Source organism: Beta vulgaris, chromosome 1 (genome assembly GCF_026745355.1).
Source record: "Beta vulgaris subsp. vulgaris cultivar EL10 chromosome 1, EL10.2, whole genome shotgun sequence".
Taxonomy (NCBI): domain Eukaryota; kingdom Viridiplantae; phylum Streptophyta; class Magnoliopsida; order Caryophyllales; family Amaranthaceae; genus Beta; species Beta vulgaris.
Window position 1 is genome coordinate 63,594,772 of NC_079202.1, and position 20,918 is coordinate 63,615,689.

Below are 20,918 nucleotides of genomic sequence, written 5' to 3' on the forward strand. Positions count from 1 at the left end.
CTTCTCTTTGTTTTGAATGTTATTCTTGTATACTTCTCTTTGTTTATTTTGATTAATGTTATACTTCTCTTTGTATATAATTTCTTGTATTTTCATCTTTGTTTTGATTAATGCTCTTGTATACTTCTTGTATACTTATTGTATACTTCTCTTTGTATATTAGTTTATTTGTTCCTTTTTTCATTTTCGTTTCATTCTTTTATTGTTTTGGGTTTAGTATTTTCGTTTCTCTTCTCTTCTGTTTAATTTCAGAAAATGTGAGATTATGAGTAAAAAAAAATGACAAAAAAAAAAAAAAATTTTTTTTTTTTTGGTAGGAAGGGTCTAGTTAGGAAAAAGCGAAGCCCTTCTAGCCCAGAAGGGCTGCGCTTTTTCCTAACTAGCGCAGCCCTTCTGGGCTAGAAGGGCTGCGCTTTTTCCTAACTAGCGCAACCCTTCTAGCTTAAGGGCTGCGCTTTTCTAGCGCAGCCCTACTTAAAAAGTGAAGGGCTGCTACTGAAAGGGATGCTGTCAAAAAACGCAGCCCTACATGCCTTTTTTAGCGCAGCCCTTCTTCATTTTTCCACTAGTGAATACTTTTAGTTGGCACTATTCACAATCATTTATATAACTTGATTTTATATTTTATATGTATGGAAAATATATTCGTATATGATTTTGTTAAATTCATTTCAATGTATATTTTATAATACATAACTTTTATAATTCTTACCGAGATAAATATACGAATGAATAACAATGATTAATAGAGTTTGAATCAACCAATTAGAAACATATGCGAGGTTATTATTAATTATTCCAAAAGATAATGATTCCAAAAACATTGATGGAAGACTAATTACTCAAAGTTATAATAACGTTATGTTTAGTTCACCTGATTTTCTGATTTGAACTTATCTGATTTGATCTGATCTGATTTGAACTTATTTTTTTTTTATCTGATTTGATCTGATCTGAACTGATCTGATCTGATTTACAATATCTTATCTTTTAAATTTTTCTCAATATATAAGAAAAAATATAGTCATGTGGGGGTTTTGTTTGATTTGTCTCAATGAGTACTTTATTAACATTCAATTATTATAATTTTTAGTAATATGTAATAATGAAAGATATTTAATAGTAATAATAATTTTTAAATATAAGAATGATCTGATCTGAACTTATTTTTTCTGATTTGATTTGATCTGATCTGATCTGATTAGATATGAAATAAGCAAAAATAAAGTGAACTGAACATAGCCTAAGACGAGACCTTCACTTGTCTTATGTGACTCTCACCTCCCTACTCATTTTAAAAGTTCTCATTTGAAAATTAGCATTGGCCATATTTAAAGGAAGATTAGAGTTGGAAAAATTATAAAGTTGAGTAAGGTTTCATGTCGAATGCAAGTCCTAAACTCCTAATAGGAGTTTTATTACAATCTAATGATTTTAAATTTTGTGAATGTATTACAAATTGTTAAAGGACTAACTGAACCAAAAGGTTAAACTAATAGTTAGAATCCTAGGAATATTTTTATACTTTATCACCCTCCATCACGCAAGAGTCCATTGAGCTTGAAGCATGGACGCAGCATAGGTCTCCCTCATACCTGGCGCTAAATATTCCACTTAGAAAGAAGAGGTGCATGAGATTTGAGCCCTTAATCTTTATGTCACGGTATCTCTGATACCATGTTAAATGACTAAGTCAACCAAAAAGTTAAATTGATGGTTTGAGTCCCAAAAATGACCTTAATATCCTCTATTACAAACTAATGATGTCATTATGTTACTTTTATTTTTTCCAATATAAAATTACTTGTACCGGCACATAGATGAACATAAATCAAAATATAGTGAAATATAATTATAAATAAAATACAAGTATTTTGAATTTGGTGCATAATCCTTTAATCCTTTTCTTTAAAATGTTGGGTTTTGGTAGTTGGCTTCTCTTACAGATAATTAACAGAACTGATCCCATTCTATTACTCCTATTAAATTATTGGATCTCTTCGGTTGACTAATTCTAAATTCTTATGCATGTATTTAGATACAACTTTTATCCTATACTATTTATGTATACTCGATCTATTATAGTATATTTGAGGTTTTTTTATTCATTACTCGTTTGAATTATTCAATTGAGCAGAATATATATTCTCAAAAGAAAAAGTTCTAAATTAGTAAAATAATAGGTTTGATCTCTATTAGAGCATTTTGGGAGAAGGGTTTTCTTACCATCTTTCTATTTCAAAAGTGTCTATCCGGAAAACTAGGTCAGGTTACTCTGTAAGAAGTTTCGATTTTGAAGGTCATTCATCTTACCATTAAAACCCTCCAAAAAAAATATTACATATACATAATACACCTGGATATATTACGAATATATTCCAATTTTACCATATCTTTCCATATCTATATACTTTTAGTTTTTAACTTTTTAAGGCATAACTGCATGTCTGCATGTCTGCATGTCTGCATGCATGTGATTATGTGATGGCGGTCTTTACTCTTTGCAGTTTATGTTCCCTAGCTAATCAATAGACAATAGTCATATTCTCCAAATTGCTTACCGCAAGTAAAATAGCGTATGGTTTTGCTCTCATCAATAAGTATGGGAACTACATTCAAATGTCTCGCAAGTCTTAACATATATTCAAACATTTTACTAGAGGAAATACGAAAAAGATTATCGCATTTTCCAAAAATATTAATCGTTTTTTTATTCTTAAAAACCTTCTTATTTTGCGTCAAATTTCTAATGCACCCCAGCATCAAGTGGTTGTTTAAAGCTTCGGCTAGTATTATCTAATATAAAGTAGAGGTGCGACTTATATTGTCAATTAGTTTTAGGATTTTTTCAAAACCACCTTAACTTTTTACGTTTTTAGAAACTCCCACCTTAATGAAATTTTTTTATGAATTTCCACCTACCATTTCCAATTTTATTAAAAACTTCCACCACTTAACGATTTTTGTTAAATTTCGTTAACAAAACCTGGTCGCTAAAAAGATTAATCTAGTCACTATATTGAAAAGTGTGGTATGTTTTCCTCTTAATATTGGGCTTGAGGCGTGCCTAATTTTAAGTTAAAATTAGATGGTCTCTTACAAAATCAACTATTTGTATTATTGACCAATTTTTAAAATACTATCCTTTTGGGAATTGAATATTTTGAAGATACAACTCGTTCATTGCTCGGGTTTAAGTCTACTATTTACTCTCTTTATTAGTATTTAAACTACTCATTTGTTCCAAATCCTTAAAAATTGTGTCCAAACACATTGTTGTAATAGAAAAAGAACAGATGTATTAATTCGGCAAAACTTTAATCGGATTGGATCACATTTACTTTTTACTACTTATAACCTTCAATTTTGGCTGTTTTTTGGGACATTTTTGGACTTCTCCGGGCCTGATCATATTTTATCCCAAAACATTCCTAGGAAAGTTGGTGTGACTTGTGACGTTGCGCGGGTGCTTGGCACCATTTGTGTTGCATCGAAAAACCTCTGAACACCCCCATTTGTTCATTTCTCGTGAAATTCAAAATTACCTCGTAATGAACATAAAAGCATCCATATATTAGTTTCAAACTACATGACTCCTTTCCAATGACCTCACATATCCTTAGGAGGCATCCCGTGGCGTTCGGAGCTCAAACCCCGGGAAAGTCCGAAAGCGTGTATTATAACCTTCAATTTTGGCTGTTTTTGCGACATTTTTGGGCTTCTCCAGGCCTGATCATATTTTGTCCCGAAACATTCATAGGAGTGCCGACGTGACTTGTAATGTTGCGCAGGTGCTTGGCACAATTTACATTGCCTCAAAAATCTTCTCAACACCCCATTTGTTCATTTCTCGTGAAACCCAAAATTGCCTCGAAATAAACGTAAAGGTATCCACATATTTGTTCCAAACCACAAGACTCCTTTCCAATGACCTTCCATGTCCCTAGGAGGCTACCCGTGGCGTTCGGAGCTCGGACCCCGGGAAAGTCCGAAAGTGTGTATTATAACTATCAATTTTGATAGTTTTTGCGACATTTTCATACTTCTCCGGACCTAGTCATATTTTCTCCCGAAACATTCCTAGGAGTACTGACATGACTTGTAACATTGCATGGGTGCTTGGTACCATTTGCATTGTCTCAAAAAGCTTATGAACACCCCATTTGTTTATTTCTCGTGAAACCCAAAATTGTCTCGAAATGAACGTAAATGCATCCACATATTCATTTCAAGCGACAAGACTCATTTCCAATGACCTACCATGTTCCTAGGAGGAAACCCGCGACTTTCGGAGCTCGGATCCCGAGAAGTCCGAAATAGTGTATTATAACCTTCAATTTTGGCTGTTTTTGGGACATTTTAGGATTTTCAGGGTCTATTATATTTTCTCCCGAAACGTTCCTAGGAAAGCTGACGTGACTTGTAATATTGCGCGGACACTTGGCACCATTTGCATTGCCTCGAAAAGCCTTTGAACACCTCATTTGTTAATTTCTCGTGAAACCCAAAATTGTCTCGAAATGAACGTAAAGTTATCCACATATTCGTTCCAAGCAACATGACTCTGTTCCAATGACCTCCCATGTCCCTAAGTGCCATCCCGCGGCGTCGGGAGCTTGGACCCCGAGAAAATCCGAAGCGTGTATTATAACATTTAATTTTGGTTGTTTTTGGGACATTTTTGAACTTCTTCGGGACTGGTATATTTTCTCCCAAAACGATCCCAGGAAAGCCGAAGTGACTTGTAACGTTGCGCGGGTGCTTGGCACGATTAGTGTTACCTCGAAAAGTCTTTAAACACCCTATTTGTTCATTTCTCATGAAACCTAAAACTAACTCAAAATGAACGTAAAAGCATCCACATATTCGTTTAAAGCCACATGACTAATTTCCAATGAAGCGGAAAAATCATTTACCATGCAAATCATTGGTCACAACTCTTAAATATATAATTTTGCCCATAAATCAACTCTCTAACAATATAAAAAAACTTGAATGGACAAGTTCATAATAATTTATTGTGTATCAAAAAGCATATGATAGTCAGTTTTTATTTGATATAGTCCGCTTTTGTTTAATATAGTCAATTTTTGTATGATATATAATCACCTTTTATATTAACAGTTTTTCATGACATAGTCAATTTCTTGATATAGTCAGTTTTCATATGATATAGTCGAATTTTTTCTTATACAATCATTTTTCGTGTGATAAAATCGGTTTGAGTACATAATACATTATTATGAATATGGTCCATATCCAAGATGTTTTTGATGGAGATAAAATTGTGGAGAAAGTTACGCCTATCTCATCTTCTTTCTATTTTTTTTTTAACAACCAAGGTGTCCACTACCGATAGCAGTGACTAATCCCCTCACCTCGGATGCTCCACGTAAAGGTAAAGGGTTTGGCCAAGAATTTCTTCCTATTCCCAAAGGTTAAGGATCAAAATCCCCATCAATTGATTAACGGAAAAAGTGAGCAATTACTATACCAAGACCACCTGGTTCTCATCTTCTTTCTAAAATTAAGAAATTTCAACAATTTTCATTGGCTAAGGTTGAGTAAAAAAAATGGTAGATATCTTACTAATAATATACTCCTAGATGCTTGTACACATGATTAGTTTGATTACCAAACAAATTTGGAGAAAAATAATATCCTAATTATAACACAAAATAGAAGATATACTCTATTTTAGTATTTCACCACTAGAAAGAATGAAGAATCTTTAACCATAGTCCAAATCGGATTCTGGTACTAGTACTTCTACATTAGCACGAATCAATCAATCATCAAATTTACACATCTTTCCCCACAAAATCAATACCCAGAATTTTGCAGCAAAGAAAGAGAGAGAAAACATCAGAAAAAGTTCGTTTCTTTCTTCGATCTCCAATTATTTTTGAATCTTCATCTTCTTCAGTTAGCAATTTTTATTTGAAGTAGTAGTATTATAAACTTGTTTGTTTGATTAATTCATTAACGTAATGTTATATTTTATTTGTGATAGTTCATATTTCTAGAATGATTGTAGTTTGAGTAATTCATGCATTGATTACAATATCCCAGATCTGATTTCCTTTTACTGTGAAATTATTGCTGATTCTTTGCAATTTTTGAATTGTGTGTTTAATTTGTATCTTCAATTTGGGTAATTTCTGTTTATATGTAGTAGTAGTAGTAGTAGATTTTTAGGGTTTTGGAAATTTGAGACAAATTTTGCAAATTAGATTAATGTTGATTGTTGAATCGTTTCATTTGATGCTGAATAGCTTAGGATTTTCCCCTAAATTTGAAATAATTGATAGGCATGGAATTTCTGATAAAATCGATGATGAGGTTACTAGTATGTTGGTTAAAGAGTGAATTTCTGAGCTTTACTAATTCACTGACGTTTATACCACATTAACTATTGTGGAGAATGAGGATTCAGCATTTTCACTGAGAGACTGTCTATCAATTAATCACATATAGCGATTTTTCCGTCTTTTTTGAAGTATGAATAGTTTTGGAGTTTAGACAGATTTTAAATTGGAAGCGTGTTTCCAAATTTGGTTTGTATAGGAACTGCATTGTTTGAGTCTAAATAGCTTATCGAGTAATTGTTGCGTGCATCCCTCCTGTTACGAGAAATGGTGGTTTTCAATTCGTTAAGAAGGGGTAGTTGCTTATTATTTTGAAGAGTGGGAGTAATGGTTCAGGATCATATCATAGTTTCTCCTTTTGAAGGGTATATAGGAGAGGTCTTGAGCGGACTGAAGGTGCTTGTGAAGTTTTGGGTCAGGACATTCAGCTTAACAGGTTATAATCTTCACTTTACCTGTGAAGATTCTACAGTTTTGGCGGAGATCATGTCTTAGTGATGCAATTTGTTTTCCACACAGCTCCTGTTATTTGTGTTCCGCTAATCAGGACTCAATTTCTATGCTTGTGACGATCTTTTTGGATAGTTGAAGCAGCTTCTTGCTTTGTTTTAGTATGCTCATGACTCATGAGAAAGATAATGTAGATTGACTTGGGCATCTGTACTCTCCTTTTTCATGAAGTTGCATGATGTCCAGACTTCTCTAAACTGTTTCTTTGTTTAGCATCACTTTTGAATTCTTTGAAGTTTGATTGTTTCTTGTTAAGTGTTGGATAGATTTAGGAGTATTTACTAAATCTATCTATCGAGAAGTGCTTATCTAGACATATCTAAAAGTGTTTATTGAGAGATAATATTTCTTAGTATTATATTTGGTTTAGGATAATGTTTTCCTAGCTCTACCTAAGTTAGGTTTTATATGATGTACTATAAATACCCTTTGGGGTTAATAATAATGCCAACCTTTTCCTTCAATCTATTTTGTCATTAAGCTAGCCTCTTGTGCTTGTTCATTAATCAGTATTTTTCTCTTTATCAGCAGGCTAAGTACAGACTGGTTCAAGATTGAATATGAGTCTCGCCTGTCTTGTGTGCCATGGTGTAGAAAGCCCATCACATTCATTCAGAAGTTACTCTGTCTCTAGCTCAGACAATGATGGGCGATGTTCAGCTATGGCTAACTGCTTGATCGGGAAGCTTTCTGTTCCTCCTCCTCGGGGAAACTCAGTCATGTCATCATCTAAAGTGACTCCGCAGCCAGATTTATCAAACCGTGTTGATATTACAGGCACTCCACGACTAATTAGGAGCCGTGCTGTTAGAAGGGACCAAGTCAGAGACTGGAACTTCGAGGTGATCGAGCTAGAGCAGTAGTTTAGCTAATATGACCAAGAGAATAGGCTGCTTCTCTGGAATTGTGTTTAGATATAGTTAGACTCCCCCTTCTCCTCTACTCTCTAGTTATTCTCCCACTGTTAACAATTTTTCCCACTAGCTTCTAAATGTAACTGAATCTGGTTAGAGTAATGTTCGTCTTTTCTTTTTTCCTTTTTCAGGATGACTGTATTGGGTCGTGGTGACCCATTTTCATACATGAAATCTTGTGCATATTAATATCATATATATCAATAGTATTACTTGTTTTACAATTCGTCCTTGCCTTCCATTCCTTTTCCTCAAAGAGGGAAGCAGACAAGTCCTTAACTCTCTACAAATCTGTCATTGGCGAAACATTTATTTGGTTATGCTATTTTGGGCTTTGCCCTAACCGAAGCTATCATCTAATGTTGCATAGCTTATCTGTTAGAACTTTACTGCATTGATTTGAGGTCACGTGCTTAGGAGCACTTTTTAATATATATTAGTATGGATTACTAGTATATGTAATCTATCTAATTTTAATATAAAATTAGACAAATTCATACTTATAACCTAAGACAAATAAATGTCATGCTGCTAGCCTGCTATCACTATACTCTCCCTTTCCGCACACAATCAAATGAGACATTAAGCAATAAAAATGCGTATATCAAGCTTGAACCCATGATCTCTCATTTGATATGTTAATGCACTAGCCAACTATGCTACAAATTACAATATTCATGTTGGTCTTTGTAAGAGAAAGAATCATTAAAGACAATGAACTATTTCTACGTTTGAAAACTTCATATACACGTTAGTAAATATTTCGAAGCGTATCACTTGTAACGAGAACTAATTCTCCTAACAAACTCGTTTCATTTTCCTCCATGTTATTGCCCAAAATAAAAAACATGCACTTGTGAGTTACGACTTGACTAAAAAGCCAGAAGTTTAAGTTGGCCCCAAATTTAGAAAGAAATCATCCTCAACCTTTTCCTGAAACTCTTGTCTCTTGTTCTTCCCTCACTCTACAAACAAAGATCTACTTACAATATACTAGTACTCACAACTCAGTAGCAGAAGCCATTGAAACTTACACTGAAAGTGCAAAAATGGCGTTGAAGAACAACCCTTCATGTTCAATTCCCTCCCTTTTCCTCTCTTTCTCTCTCCTCTGCATCATCTCTTTCTCTCTCTTCATCTTCTTCAATCGACCCACCTCCATTCTCGAAAACCCCATTTCAATCTCCCAAAATCCCCTCAAAGTTTACGTTTTTAACCTACCCAGATCCTTCAATTATGGCCTTTTGGAGAATTACTGGACTTTACCTCCAGATTCTCGGATCCCTAATGACCCGGATCATGAACCCGGGTCAAGAAAACCCGGAAAAGTTGAGTTTCCTCCATACCCAGAAAACCCTGTGATTAAACAGTATAGTGCTGAGTATTGGTTGTTGGGTGATCTCATGACCCCAGAAAATTTGCGAAGTGGGTCTTTTGCAAAAAGGGTTTTTGATGAGAGAGAAGCTGATGTGATTTTTGTGCCTTTTTTTGCAACTTTGAGTGCTGAAATGCAGCTTAGTTTGGATAGAGGTGTTTTCAGGAAGAAATCTGGTAATGAAGATTATCAAAGACAAAAACAAGTTGTTGATCTTGTTAAGAATTCTGAGGGTTGGAAAAAATCTGGTGGACGTGATCATGTTTTTGTCTTAACTGGTATGATTTTTTCCCCTTAATTTTTCTTGATTCAGGTTTTTAAATGTGGGTTCTTTTGAGAATGATTGTTATCTGTTGTGACAAATAACATCTTTATCTAACTTGGACAATTAAATTAACATTAGTGTTTTCATCATTTTGTTGATTTTGTATGCTGAATATCTTATAAGGTTGATGTTTGAGTAAATGATGTTTCTGATTGTGAAGGAGGGTACTCTTACATATCATGTGTTACATGAATGATGAATCCATAATAACTTAAGATTATATAAGACCTTATGAAGCTACTTGCTTTAGCCTTTTATGGTTACTGTTTGGAAATGTTTAAAACATGCTTGGTTATGTTCGACATTGCTCTTAGATGCAGAACCTTTTGGAAGCGGGGGAGGATTTCCCTCGGTTTTTTAATGTGAGTCTTCTATCGGTTCCATAAGGAATTCTTCTTGAGTACTGCATAGCTTTTTTAGCTTCTTTGGATGGACCCTATATGACTTGGTTGGAGCCATGGCTTAAAGGATTCAATATATGTTATCTTGGTTGTCATCCAAGAATAGTACTTCTTTAGCTTCTTTGGATGGACCGATATGATTTGGTTGAGCCAAAGGAATCAATATATGTTACTCCCTCCGTCCCAATTTAGTTGCTACATTTTGACCGTAGGCACTATTCACGTCAGAACTTTGACTATCTTTTACTCCATATACATAAGAAAAAACATAGTCATGTTGGATCTTGTTTGATTCTTCCCAATTTGTATTTTTCAAATATATAATTTTTATAATTTTTTCATATATGTAACTAAAGATATTGGTGTTTGAAGTTTCATCTCGTAAACTGTGATAAAGCAAATGTAGCAACTAAATTGGGACAGAGGGAGTATCAATAAGGTTTTCGATGAAACTTGCTTTAATATCTTTTGGAATTTCCCCTTACCCTGATAAAGTATTTTATCTGTAATTATAGTCTTAAAAGGGTTTCATTATTGCCATTTTGGCTCTAGTTTTACACTTTGACCTAGCATTTGAATGGTTGATATGGACCAATTCAATTGGAAAGGTCGACTTATATGCTATTTTTTTTAGGAACATTTACTTCAGTGTTTAGGTGGAGACTTGGTCGATCTTATCTGCCATCATACAAGCTCCTAGTTTGGTTACGAGGGGACTTTTTTTTACCTATCCGATAATCATGCCTGGAAACTTTCACAAGCTAGCTCAAAAGAAAATCCTTTGGCATTTGATTTATTGACCAGTCTCAAAATACCCTTTTGTCATGAATCGTAGCTTTTGAAACAGGGTTTTTTGGTGCTTTATGAGCCATTATTGTATAGAGGCCATATGTGTCATAAAAGATGTTCATTTGACTTAACTTGTGACTTTTGTGCTGGAAAATTGATCTAATGTTCTTTAATTTCCATCTAATTTCCATCCCTTCTAAAAGAAGGGATAATATGGCCGTGAGTTTAAGTTTCAAAGTTGGTTTACAAAAGGAAATTTGGGTCCGTGTGGCAATATATGGAGACTTCTTGTAAGCTAGCGGATTTGCTTGCAAGGTAGGGAACATGTGTGCACACATTAGTTATGACCTTTTCTTGAAAATATTAATATGGACAGGTGTCAAGTGTCAACCTGTGTGAGGATACTACCCTCCAACTTTGGGAGATGCGTTTCATTGTTCTTTAAAGAATTCTCATGCTTGACTTTTAGTCCTAGTGTGGTCTTCTTTAGCTTATCGTAATTCTAGTGTCATATAGTCCACAAGTCCAGTATGAAATCTTTCTGCCTTGGAAATGATATTGAAGAGCTCGTGACACTTCTCTCTTTTTTTCTCGAGATGTATAGCTGGTTTTTGGATCGGATTATATCATCACCCAAACTTCCCCCCGTTAGGATTAAACTCAATATGGTCAGTGAGGACAAAATGGTCCATGTGGTTTCTTGGGTAAGATATTGTTCTTTTTTCCATGGCGCAGAAGATTTTTTCTCATTGAACGCTTGTCGGATGGAAGATAACGTTCTGATACATTTCTTATTAGTTGGCAGCAAGATGTAAGCTTTGTGGAAATTACCACTTCATTGGTAATTTCTTGTTTATTTATCTAACTAGGATATTAAATTAGGAAAACTTCGTTCATGTTATTAGCTTTCTAAATGTATATTTATGATACGATTTATATTTTAGGGATATTTATCTCAGTTATGTTAGGTTTGTCTTAGGTTGGATGGAAGCTAATGTATTCTTATCATACATTCTAGTGGGACTAATTTATGAATTTGGGCTGTATAAATTTATATGCCATTTTTTGAATATGCTTAAGATCATGAGCTTAAGCTTTGTTTGGGGAAACACCTATGAGGTTGTGGGATTGTGTAGTTATCAAGTGGTATCATTAACAATACAAGTCATGACCTGGTTTTACCAGGTTATATAATTGTTTGTGTGATATCCAATATTATTACTCTTACTATCTTACACCCTTTTCTAGTGTGAAGTTCCTGAAGTATGTGGCCCATTGGAAAAATGCTGATTTTTGTCTTCTGGATTTACAATTTACTGACGAGAAACGAGCTAACAAGAGAATTAGTTCAATTAGGACATCCAAAAACATTAAGTATTTGCCATAACTTTGATCAAGCTTTTTACAGTTTTGAATGTTGGGTGCTACTTGTCAGCCCGAGTTATGTCCAAATCTTAAAATGTATTCCTAAAGATAATTATTAATACTAGAGAATGCACCAACCACAATATCAAATTCCGCAACCGTCAATACAAACCCCAAGGAACCCCTGGAAGACATTGTCTTGAGGGACACTCGGACTTAGGGTTAGAAGTTGATGCCATTAGTAATTGTAAAGGGCTTCATCACAGCAAGTGATATCGTTGCATACTTTTCAAAGAATTAGCCAAAACTCACTTCCCTAGTAATGATGAGTTTTTATCCCTCCCAAAAGCACGAGTTTATCTCGGAGTCTTCAGATATTATGCTTGCCAATATTCTGCATTCACCTCAAACGGTACACTCCATCGGTTGACAGCTACCTGACTATGGGAAAAAGATGCCTTCTCCCCCTCCCCTCTCAGTCCTCGTATCAAATGCAATTAAGTTTCACCGATAAAGAATATCTTCCCGAGAACCAATGAGACTTGCCACAAGCTGTAGTTGCTCAATAATGGTGCTGCCTGCCTGCCTGCGCCTGTGCTTTGATATAGAAATAGATTGGGCATTTTGTAACAATCACGAAGAAGCCCTCTGGTATCGTGGAAGTTTAAATGAGAAGCTATGTACTTTGTTACAGCATCTCACATCAAGTTCCACGTAATTCCTAGTATTCGGTCCTTAAATTTTCTGGTCTATGTTAATGCTTAAACTTTTGACATTTCTGACTATTTAGGTGTTGCTTTTGGGGTTATAATTGTGTTCTGAGACTAATTTAGGAAATTACTTTTTCATAATCATATAGAAACCATAATTAAAAAAAAAAATAGTGTTGTGTGCTTTAGCAGCTTATGTTTTAGTGTCTGGATTCTCAGGTTGTTTTAAATCTTGAGGCATTCTTTGGCAGACCCTGTTGCAATGTGGCATGTTAAAGATGAGATAGCCCCAGCCATGCTCCTTGTTGTAGATTTTGGTGGCTGGTATAGACTTGATGCAAAATCATCCTATGGCAATTCATCGGAGAGAATTCAACATACACAAGTTTCTCTGCTGAAGGATGTGATCGTTCCATATACACATCTGCTCCCTGTATTGCACCTATCAGAAGACCAGCCACGGCATACCCTTCTTTACTTTAAAGGAGCTAAGCATAGGCATAGGGTTAGTATTTTTGTTCCCACATACTTAATGCTTTCTCCTTTTATTTCTGAGTTATTCAAGTTTGACTTCCATATTTTGGCAACACATAACTTTTATCATTAAAAAATTAATCATCTAATTGTAGAAATTATAGCATGCGGTTTTTAGAAAATATATTTCCGTTTTTTTTAATTGCAACATTTTGACTTTTCACTACTCACAATTCCTCCTTTGACCTTCTTTGATGAATAATACGTAAGAAAAAACATAGTTATATGGGATCTTATTTGATTCGTCTCAATGTGTATTTTCTAAATATCTCATTTGCATAATTTTTACAAATATATAACTAAAGATATTAAAAGTCAAATCATGTCTCAGCAAATGTGAAAGCCTAAATGTTGCAATTAAAAAAGAACGGAGGATGTACTTGTATACATTGTAAAAGTTTCAATATCATTACATGATAATATGTTTTTATATATCAATGAGAAAAACCATGGTCAAGGCGAAGTCAAAGTGGAAAAACTTTTTGAATTGGAGGAAAGATGTATCCCTGCTGAAGAAAAATATTTCTTTTTATGTCGCAGCTTTTTAAAACCGGAGGAAAAATTTATCCTCTATTGTAGAATAGAAAGGTTTCCCCCTACCTACTAGAAAGATGTTTCTTTTTATGTCAAATTATTTGTTAAATTATCAAAGCAGAGGCCAAAAATTTTCGTCCAACCAAACAGAGCATGAAAGCTTTAGAGGACCTTCTCTGACCTGAAGCAAACTCTTGCATGCAGGGAGGTATAGTTCGAGAGAAATTATGGGACTTGCTAGTTAATGAACCTAGGGTTGTTATGGAGGAAGGCTTCCCTAATGCCACTGGTAGGGAGCAATCAATTAAGGGGATGAGAACCTCAGAGTTCTGTTTACATCCCGCTGGAGATACACCGACATCATGCCGCCTTTTTGATGCCATTCAAAGTCTGTGTATCCCTGTCATAATCAGTGACCATATTGAGCTACCATTTGAAGGGATGGTTGATTATTTAGACTTCTCAGTTGTTGTCTCAGTTAATGATGCTCTGCGACCAAAATGGCTTGTATCTTATCTTCAAGGCATCTCTATGAAGCAGAGAGAGAAACTTCGTAGAAATATGGCTCGAGTTCAGCCCATGTTCATGTATGATTTTGGCCAGCCTGGAGGTATTGGTCCGGTTCCACCAGGTGGCGCAGTGAATCAAATCTGGAAAAAGGTTCACCAAAAGCTTCCCATGATCAAGGAAGCTATAGTTCGAGGTAGGAGGAAACCACCAGGTGTATCGATTCCACTTCGTTGTCACTGTACCTGATGTCTGCATAATCACTCTCGTAAGTTTTTGTCTAGTCTAGTCCTTGTTTCTTTGACATGAAAAGGCATTGGAATCGGAAGTTTCTAGGAAGTCCATAATTGTAGAGTTGTATGGTTGCTAAAAATATAGGTGATTGCACTTTCTAAGAAGTTGTACTTCCCAAAAAATGGAGAAGTTATTACCAAGTGTCTTTTAGGTAAGTGGAACTTCGTGTGATCAGCCGAACAACTTTTTTTACTTCGTAAAGAATAGAACTACATGGGAGAAACAACTATATAGGAAGTGTCATTTATCGTGTTCAACTAGACAACCACTTGATACATTTTATATTTTGTATACAAATTTTCCTTTACTGTAATGTAATGAGCAGTGATTGATCTGCTTATTTTGCGAATTAATTTTTTTTTGATCCCTTAAGGTCGTAAATACAGGGGATCTCTCTGTAGCAAGAAGGGGTGGCCAATACCCCTTCTTTTAGTAGGAAACAGAACAAATAAAGCACTGACTACAAATCCAACCACCAAAGGAACAGTGTTGGTCACTTTTCTTGAAATTGGAGGGTAATAGCACTGCTGAACATCATTGTGTAATGCAGCAAAAGTCAGGAATGCAATGACCGACAGTGACGTGTGGAAGAGATCTGACCACCTAAGCTTGTAATCTGATGGAATGGCGGGTCTCTTCCGCCGTCCGTTGAAGGTCCATATCCCTTTGATGGTTGCTACCCCATAGTATAACCTCCCATTTGCAGCTCTGAAGCTATCAGTTATGGAGAAGAAGATGCAGGATACAGAACAAACTGCCCAGAAGCTACCCATAAGCCAACGATCGAAACTACTACACTTGCCATCATTCGTAAGGAGGGGAGCGAAGATAGTGAAGGCTAAGATAGTAAAACTAGGCAGCAGAACGTTGAGGCGAGCAGTGCCGCTAAGAACGGCGTTGAGGATATACATGCAATGTGGTTCATCTATGCCATCGTCTTTCACATAATTAGAATTGTCGGATTCGTCAGCTACGAGTAGGGCAGCATTGTTTGATTCATCCATTTTGTGGAGAAAAAATGGCTGTTTACAAGTATTATGAAGACACAAGTCATTCTTATAAAGATTTATCTTAAAGAAGAATGTTTGCCTCTTAAATCATCATTATCATTTGACAAAGAAGGTTTTGTGTATCCTTTGCTTGCTGCTCAATCCAGATCTAGCCAGAAACTCTGCATGATTCTTATTTGGCTTTTCCATGAAGGTTTGCTGGTTATATATTCAAAGAAAAATCGTCATCATAAATCTCAAGTTTTGGGTGTTTTCCCATATATATATTCCACATGAACTATGTCTTATGGTCTAAAACGGTCATGCATCCATGCTTTGGACTACATGTGCAATAGATGGTAAGAGATGATACCTCCATAAACTTTGAATTATTAAGAGATACCTTAAACGTTTGGCATAGAAAGACGGACATTCAGAGTTTATGAATAAGTAAGTATACACAATTTATTTGAAGCTTCTAATTTCATGTGTTTTTGATGACCTATATGAAAATGATTGAGCATTTAAGCCTTTAATGACTTAGTATGCCACTATTAATGCTTATAAGAATCTATCTATATATGTACAAATATATTAAAAGGCGTGTGTGACAATGTATACACTCCATATGTTACCTTTGGCACTCCACTAGAATTGTCCAATGTGTACATATCATGTCGATTAACAAAAGTAAAACTAGCTTGCAACAAGATTTAAACCCGTGACCTCTTGCTATTATAACATGACACGATTCCCATCTTAACCAACTTTTAATCATGCTTTAAGTGTCCACAATTAAAATTTAAATTATCATCTAAGAAAAGACATAATATAATAAGAAATCACCACAAAGTCAACCCTCTTGGTAAAAATAAACCCATAGGTCACCGCTTTGCATTATGAAAAAAGAAAACCTCACTTACAGAACTACAGAAGACGAAGTAAGGATGTGTAAATCAATAAACAATAAAAAAATCTAAAAATCTATTTAGCATGGTCTCATGAAGATTATGTTTCCCCATTTTCGAAACTCTTGATGACAAATTTTCTTTGAAAAACCGAGTTTCCTGCCTCAATGAAACTAAAAATCTCTTAGCTAAAGTTTATGCCCTATTATATACATATTTTGTCGGTAATAAACAAAACTACAACTAATTTCTATGCAATAATAGTTATTTAATCCTAAGTTTTGGGTTTCACGAGAGATGAACAAACGGGGTGTTCAGAGGCTTTTTCGAGGCAACACAAATGTGCCAAACACCTGCGCAATGTTACAAGTCACATCGGCTTTCATATGAATATTACGAAAGAGAAATATGATCGAGCCTCGATAAGTCCAAAAATACCTCAAAAAGGGACAAACTTGAAGGTTATAATACACGCTTTTGTACTTTTCCAGGGCCCGAGCTCCGAACGCCACAGTATGTCTCCTAGGGACATGGGAGGTCATTGGAAAGGAGTCATGTGCCTTGGAACCAATATGTAGATGGCTTTAGGTTCATTTCGAAGCAATTTTAGACTTCACGAGAAATGAAAAAATGGGGTGTTCATAAGCTTTTCGAGGCAATGCAAATGGTGTCAAGCACCCGTGGTGGCACACGTGCAACGTTACAAGTCACGTCGATACTCATAGGAATGTTCCGAGAGAAAATATGAACAGGCCCAAAAAATTCCAAAAATGTCGCGTAAACAGCTAAAATTGAAGGTAATACATGATTTCGAACTTTCTCGGGCCCGATTTTCTAACGCCACGGGATGCCTCCTAGGTACATTGGAGGTCATTGGAAAAGAGCCATGTGACTTGAAATGAATATGTGGATGCATTTACGATCATTTTGAGACAATTTTGGGTTTCATGAGAAATGAACAAATGGGGTGTTCAGAGGCTTTTCGAGGCAATGCAAATTGTGTCAAGCACATGCGCAATGATACAAGTCACATCGGCTATTCTAACAACGTTTCGGGAAAAAATATGACCAGGCCCGAAGAAGTCCAAAAATGTTCCAAAACTGCCAAAATTGAAGGTTATAATACACTCTTTTGGACTTTCTCGGGGCTCGAGTTCCGGACGCCACGGGATACCTCCTAGGGCTATGGGAGGTCGTTGGAAATAAGTCGTGTGGTTTGGAACGAATAAATGGATGCATTTACGTTCATTTCGAGGCAATTTTGGATTTCACAAGAAATGGACAAATGGAGTGTTTAGAGGCTTTTCGAGGCAATGCAAATTGTGCCAAGCACCCACGCAATGATACAAGTCATGTCGGCTTTACTAGGAAAGTTTCAAAGAAAATATGACCAGGTCCGGAGATGTCCAAAAATTTAGCAAAAACAGCCAAAATCGAAGGTTATAATACACGCTTTCGGACTTTCCCGAGGCTCGAGCTCCGAACGCCACGGGATGACTCATAGGGATATGGGAGGTCATTGTAAAGAAGTCATGTGGCTTGGAACGAATATGTGGATGCCTTTACATTCATTTCGAGGGAGTTTTAGGTTTCACGAGAAATGAACAAATGAGGTGTTTAGAGGCTTTTCGAGTCACCACAAATGGTATCAAGCACCCGCGCAACGTTACAAGTCTCGTCGGCTTTCCTAGGAACGTGTCCGGAGAAAATATGGTCAGGCCCGGAGAAATCCAAAAATGTCCCAAAAACAACCAAAATTGAAGGTTATAATACACGCTTTCAGAATTTCGCGGGGTCCAAGCTCTGAATGTCACGGGATGCCTCCTAGGGACAGGGGAGGTCATTGGAAAGGAATCATGTGGCTTAGACCTAATATGTGGATGGCTTTACGTTCATTTCGAGGCAATTTTGAATTTCACGAGAAATGAAAAAATAGGGTGTTCAAAAGCTTTTCGGCCAATGCAAATGGTGTCAAGCACGAGTGCAAAGTTACAAGTCACGTCGGTACTTATAGGAATGTTTTAGGAAAATTATGAGCAAACTCGAAATTTTCCTAAAATGTCGCAATACACGATTTCGGACTTTTCCAGGACCCGAGCTTTGAACGTCACGGGATGCCTCCTAGGGACATTGGAGGTCATTAGAAAATAGTCATGTGTCTTGGAACGAATATGTGGATGCCTCTACGATCATTTCGAGACAATTTTGGGTTTCACGAGAATGAACAATGGGGTGTTCAAAGGCTTTTCGAGGCAATGCAAATTGTACCAAGCACCCGCGTAATGATACAAGTCACGTTGGCTTTTCTAGGAGCGTTTCGAGGGAAAATATGACGAGGCCCGGAGAAGTCAAAAAAATGTCGCAAAAACAGCCAAAATCGAAGATTATAATACACGCTTTCGGACTTTCCCGCTCTGAAGGCCACAAGATGACTCCTAGGGGAATGGAAGATCATTGGAAATGAGTCATATGGTTGGAACGAATACGTGGATGCCTTTATATTCATTTCGAGGTAGTTTTAGGTTTCACGAAAAATGAACAAATGGGGTGTTTAGAGGCTTTTCGAGGCAGCACAAATGGTGTCAAGTACCCGTGCAACGTTACAAGTCTCGTTGGCGTTCCTAGGAACGTGTCCGGAGAACATATGGCCAGACCCGGAGAAGTCCAAAAATGTCCTTAAAACAGTCAAAATTGAAGGTTATAATACACGCTTTCAGAATTTAGCGGGGCCCGAGTTCCGAATGTCATGGAATGCATCCTAGGGATGTGGGATGTCATTATAAAAGAATCATGTGGCTTAGAACCGATATGTGGATGCCTTTATATCGAGGCAATTTCGGATTTCACGAGAAATGAAAAAAATAGAGTGTTCAAAAGCTTTTCAAGCCAATGCAAATGGTGTCAAGCACGAGTGCAACGTTACAAGTCACGTCGGTACTTATAGGAATGTTTCCTGAGAAAATATGAATAGACCCGAAATAGTCCAAAAATGTCGCAAAACAGCTAAAATTGAAGGTTATAATACACAATTTCGGACGTTTTCGGGACCCGAGCTTTGATTGTCACGGGATGCTTCCTAGGGACATTGGAGGTGATTGGAAAAGAGTCATGTGGCTTGGAACGAATATGTGGATGCCTCTACGATCATTTCAAGACAATTTTGGATTTCACGAGAAATGAACAAATAGGGTGTTTAGAGGCATTTCGAGGCAATACAAATTGTGCCAAGCACCCGCGCAACGATGCAAGTCACGTCGGCTTTACTAGGGACGTTTCGGGAGAAAATATGACCAGGCCCGGAGAAGTTCGAAAATGTCGCAGAAACAGGCAAAATTAAAGGTTATATACATGGTTTCAGACTTTTCCGAGGCCCGAGCTCTAAATGCACGGGATGACTCCGAGGGTTATGGGAGGTTATTGGAAAGGAGTCATGTGGCTTGGAACGAATACATGGATGCCTTTACGTTCAATTTGAGGCAGTTTTAGGTTTCACGAGAAATGAACAAATGGGTTGTTTAGAGGTTTTTCGATGCAATGCAAATGGTGCCAAATACCCGCGCAACGTTAGAAGTCACGTCGGCACTCTTAGGAACGTTTCGGGAGAAAATATAACTAGGTCCGGAGAAGTCCAAAAATATTGCAAAAACAGCCAAAATTGAAGGTTATAATACATGCTTTCGAACTTTTCCGAGGCCCGAGCTCCGAACTCCACGGGATGACTCCTAGGGGCATGGTAGGTCATTGGAAAGGAGTCATGTGGCTTTGAACGAATACATGGATGCATTCCGAGACAATTTTAGGTTTCACTTGAAATGAACAAATTGTGTGTTTAGAGGCTTTTCGAGGCAACACAAATGGTGCCAAGCACCCGCGCAACGTTACAATTCACATCGACCTTCATAGGAATATTTCCGGAAAAAATATGACTAGGCCTCGAAAAGTTCAAAAATGTCCCAAAAACAGCCAAAATTGAAGGTTATAATACATGCTTTCGGACTTTCCCGGGATCCGAAATCGGAACGCCACGGAATGTCTCCTAGGGACATGGGTGGTCATTGGAAATGAGTCATGTGGCTTGGAACCAATATATATAGATGCATTTTCGTTCATTGCGAAGTAATTTTGGATTTCACGAGAAATGAACAAATGTGATGTTATTAGGCTTTTCGATGTAACACAAATGCTAGCGTCAAGCACCCGTGCAACATCACAAGTTACATCGACTTTCCTAGGAATGTTTCTGGAAAAGATATGACAAGTCCCGAAAAAGTCAAAAAAAATCCCAAAATAAAAACAGCCAAAATTGAAGGTTATAACTTATAAGTAATAAAAACTAATGGTGACCCAATCCGATTAAAATTTAGCCGAATTAATACTACATCCGTTCTTTTTCTA

General features: G+C 36.4%; 3 protein-coding genes across 4 annotated transcripts; 2 read left to right on the forward strand and 1 right to left on the reverse strand.

The window, feature by feature from the left end:
• The first annotated feature begins 5,653 nt into the window (after positions 1–5,653).
• LOC104889851 (hypothetical protein) lies at positions 5,654–8,016 on the forward strand. 2 transcript variants are annotated; one of them, XM_010675217.4, is made up of 2 exons: positions 5,654–5,874; positions 7,407–8,016. In XM_010675217.4, exon 2 carries the CDS (start codon positions 7,439–7,441, stop codon positions 7,739–7,741), a length of 303 nt encoding a protein of 100 aa, XP_010673519.1. In that variant the 5' UTR covers positions 5,654–5,874; positions 7,407–7,438; the 3' UTR covers positions 7,742–8,016. The 2 variants fall into 2 exon arrangements, with proteins under 2 accessions (XP_010673519.1, XP_010673588.1); XM_010675286.4 differs by having other exon boundaries at positions 5,655–5,874; positions 7,410–8,016.
• Positions 8,017–8,662: 646 nt separating this feature from the next.
• LOC104889765 (probable arabinosyltransferase ARAD1) lies at positions 8,663–14,964 on the forward strand. The gene is made up of 3 exons (XM_010675105.4): positions 8,663–9,445; positions 13,009–13,262; positions 14,030–14,964. The coding sequence occupies exons 1-3, from the start codon at positions 8,842–8,844 to the stop codon at positions 14,579–14,581; spliced, it is 1,410 nt and encodes a 469-aa protein (XP_010673407.2). The 5' UTR covers positions 8,663–8,841; the 3' UTR covers positions 14,582–14,964.
• A 30-nt stretch (positions 14,965–14,994) lies between these two features.
• On the reverse strand, positions 14,995–15,638 carry LOC104889685 (hypothetical protein). Its single transcript, XM_010675001.3, has one exon. The coding sequence runs from the start codon at positions 15,628–15,630 to the stop codon at positions 14,995–14,997; it is 636 nt and encodes a 211-aa protein (XP_010673303.2). The 5' UTR covers positions 15,631–15,638.
• Between the last annotated feature and the right edge of the window lie 5,280 nt (positions 15,639–20,918).

What these genes read in the sequence shown, in the direction of transcription:
- LOC104889765 (XM_010675105.4), top strand. Translation starts at nt 8,842, where the DNA reads ATGGCGTTGAAGAACAACCCTTCATGTTCAATTCCCTCCCTTTTCCTC. An exon ending in TCATGTTTTTGTCTTAACTG is followed by an intron (nt 9,446 to 13,008) that starts GTATGATTTTTT and finishes ATTCTTTGGCAG; the next exon opens with ACCCTGTTGCAATGTGGCAT. An exon ending in GAGCTAAGCATAGGCATAGG is followed by an intron (nt 13,263 to 14,029) that starts GTTAGTATTTTT and finishes TCTTGCATGCAG; the next exon opens with GGAGGTATAGTTCGAGAGAA.
- LOC104889851 (XM_010675217.4), top strand. Translation starts at nt 7,439, where the DNA reads ATGAGTCTCGCCTGTCTTGTGTGCCATGGTGTAGAAAGCCCATCACAT.
- LOC104889685 (XM_010675001.3), bottom strand. Translation starts at nt 15,630, where the DNA reads ATGGATGAATCAAACAATGCTGCCCTACTCGTAGCTGACGAATCCGAC.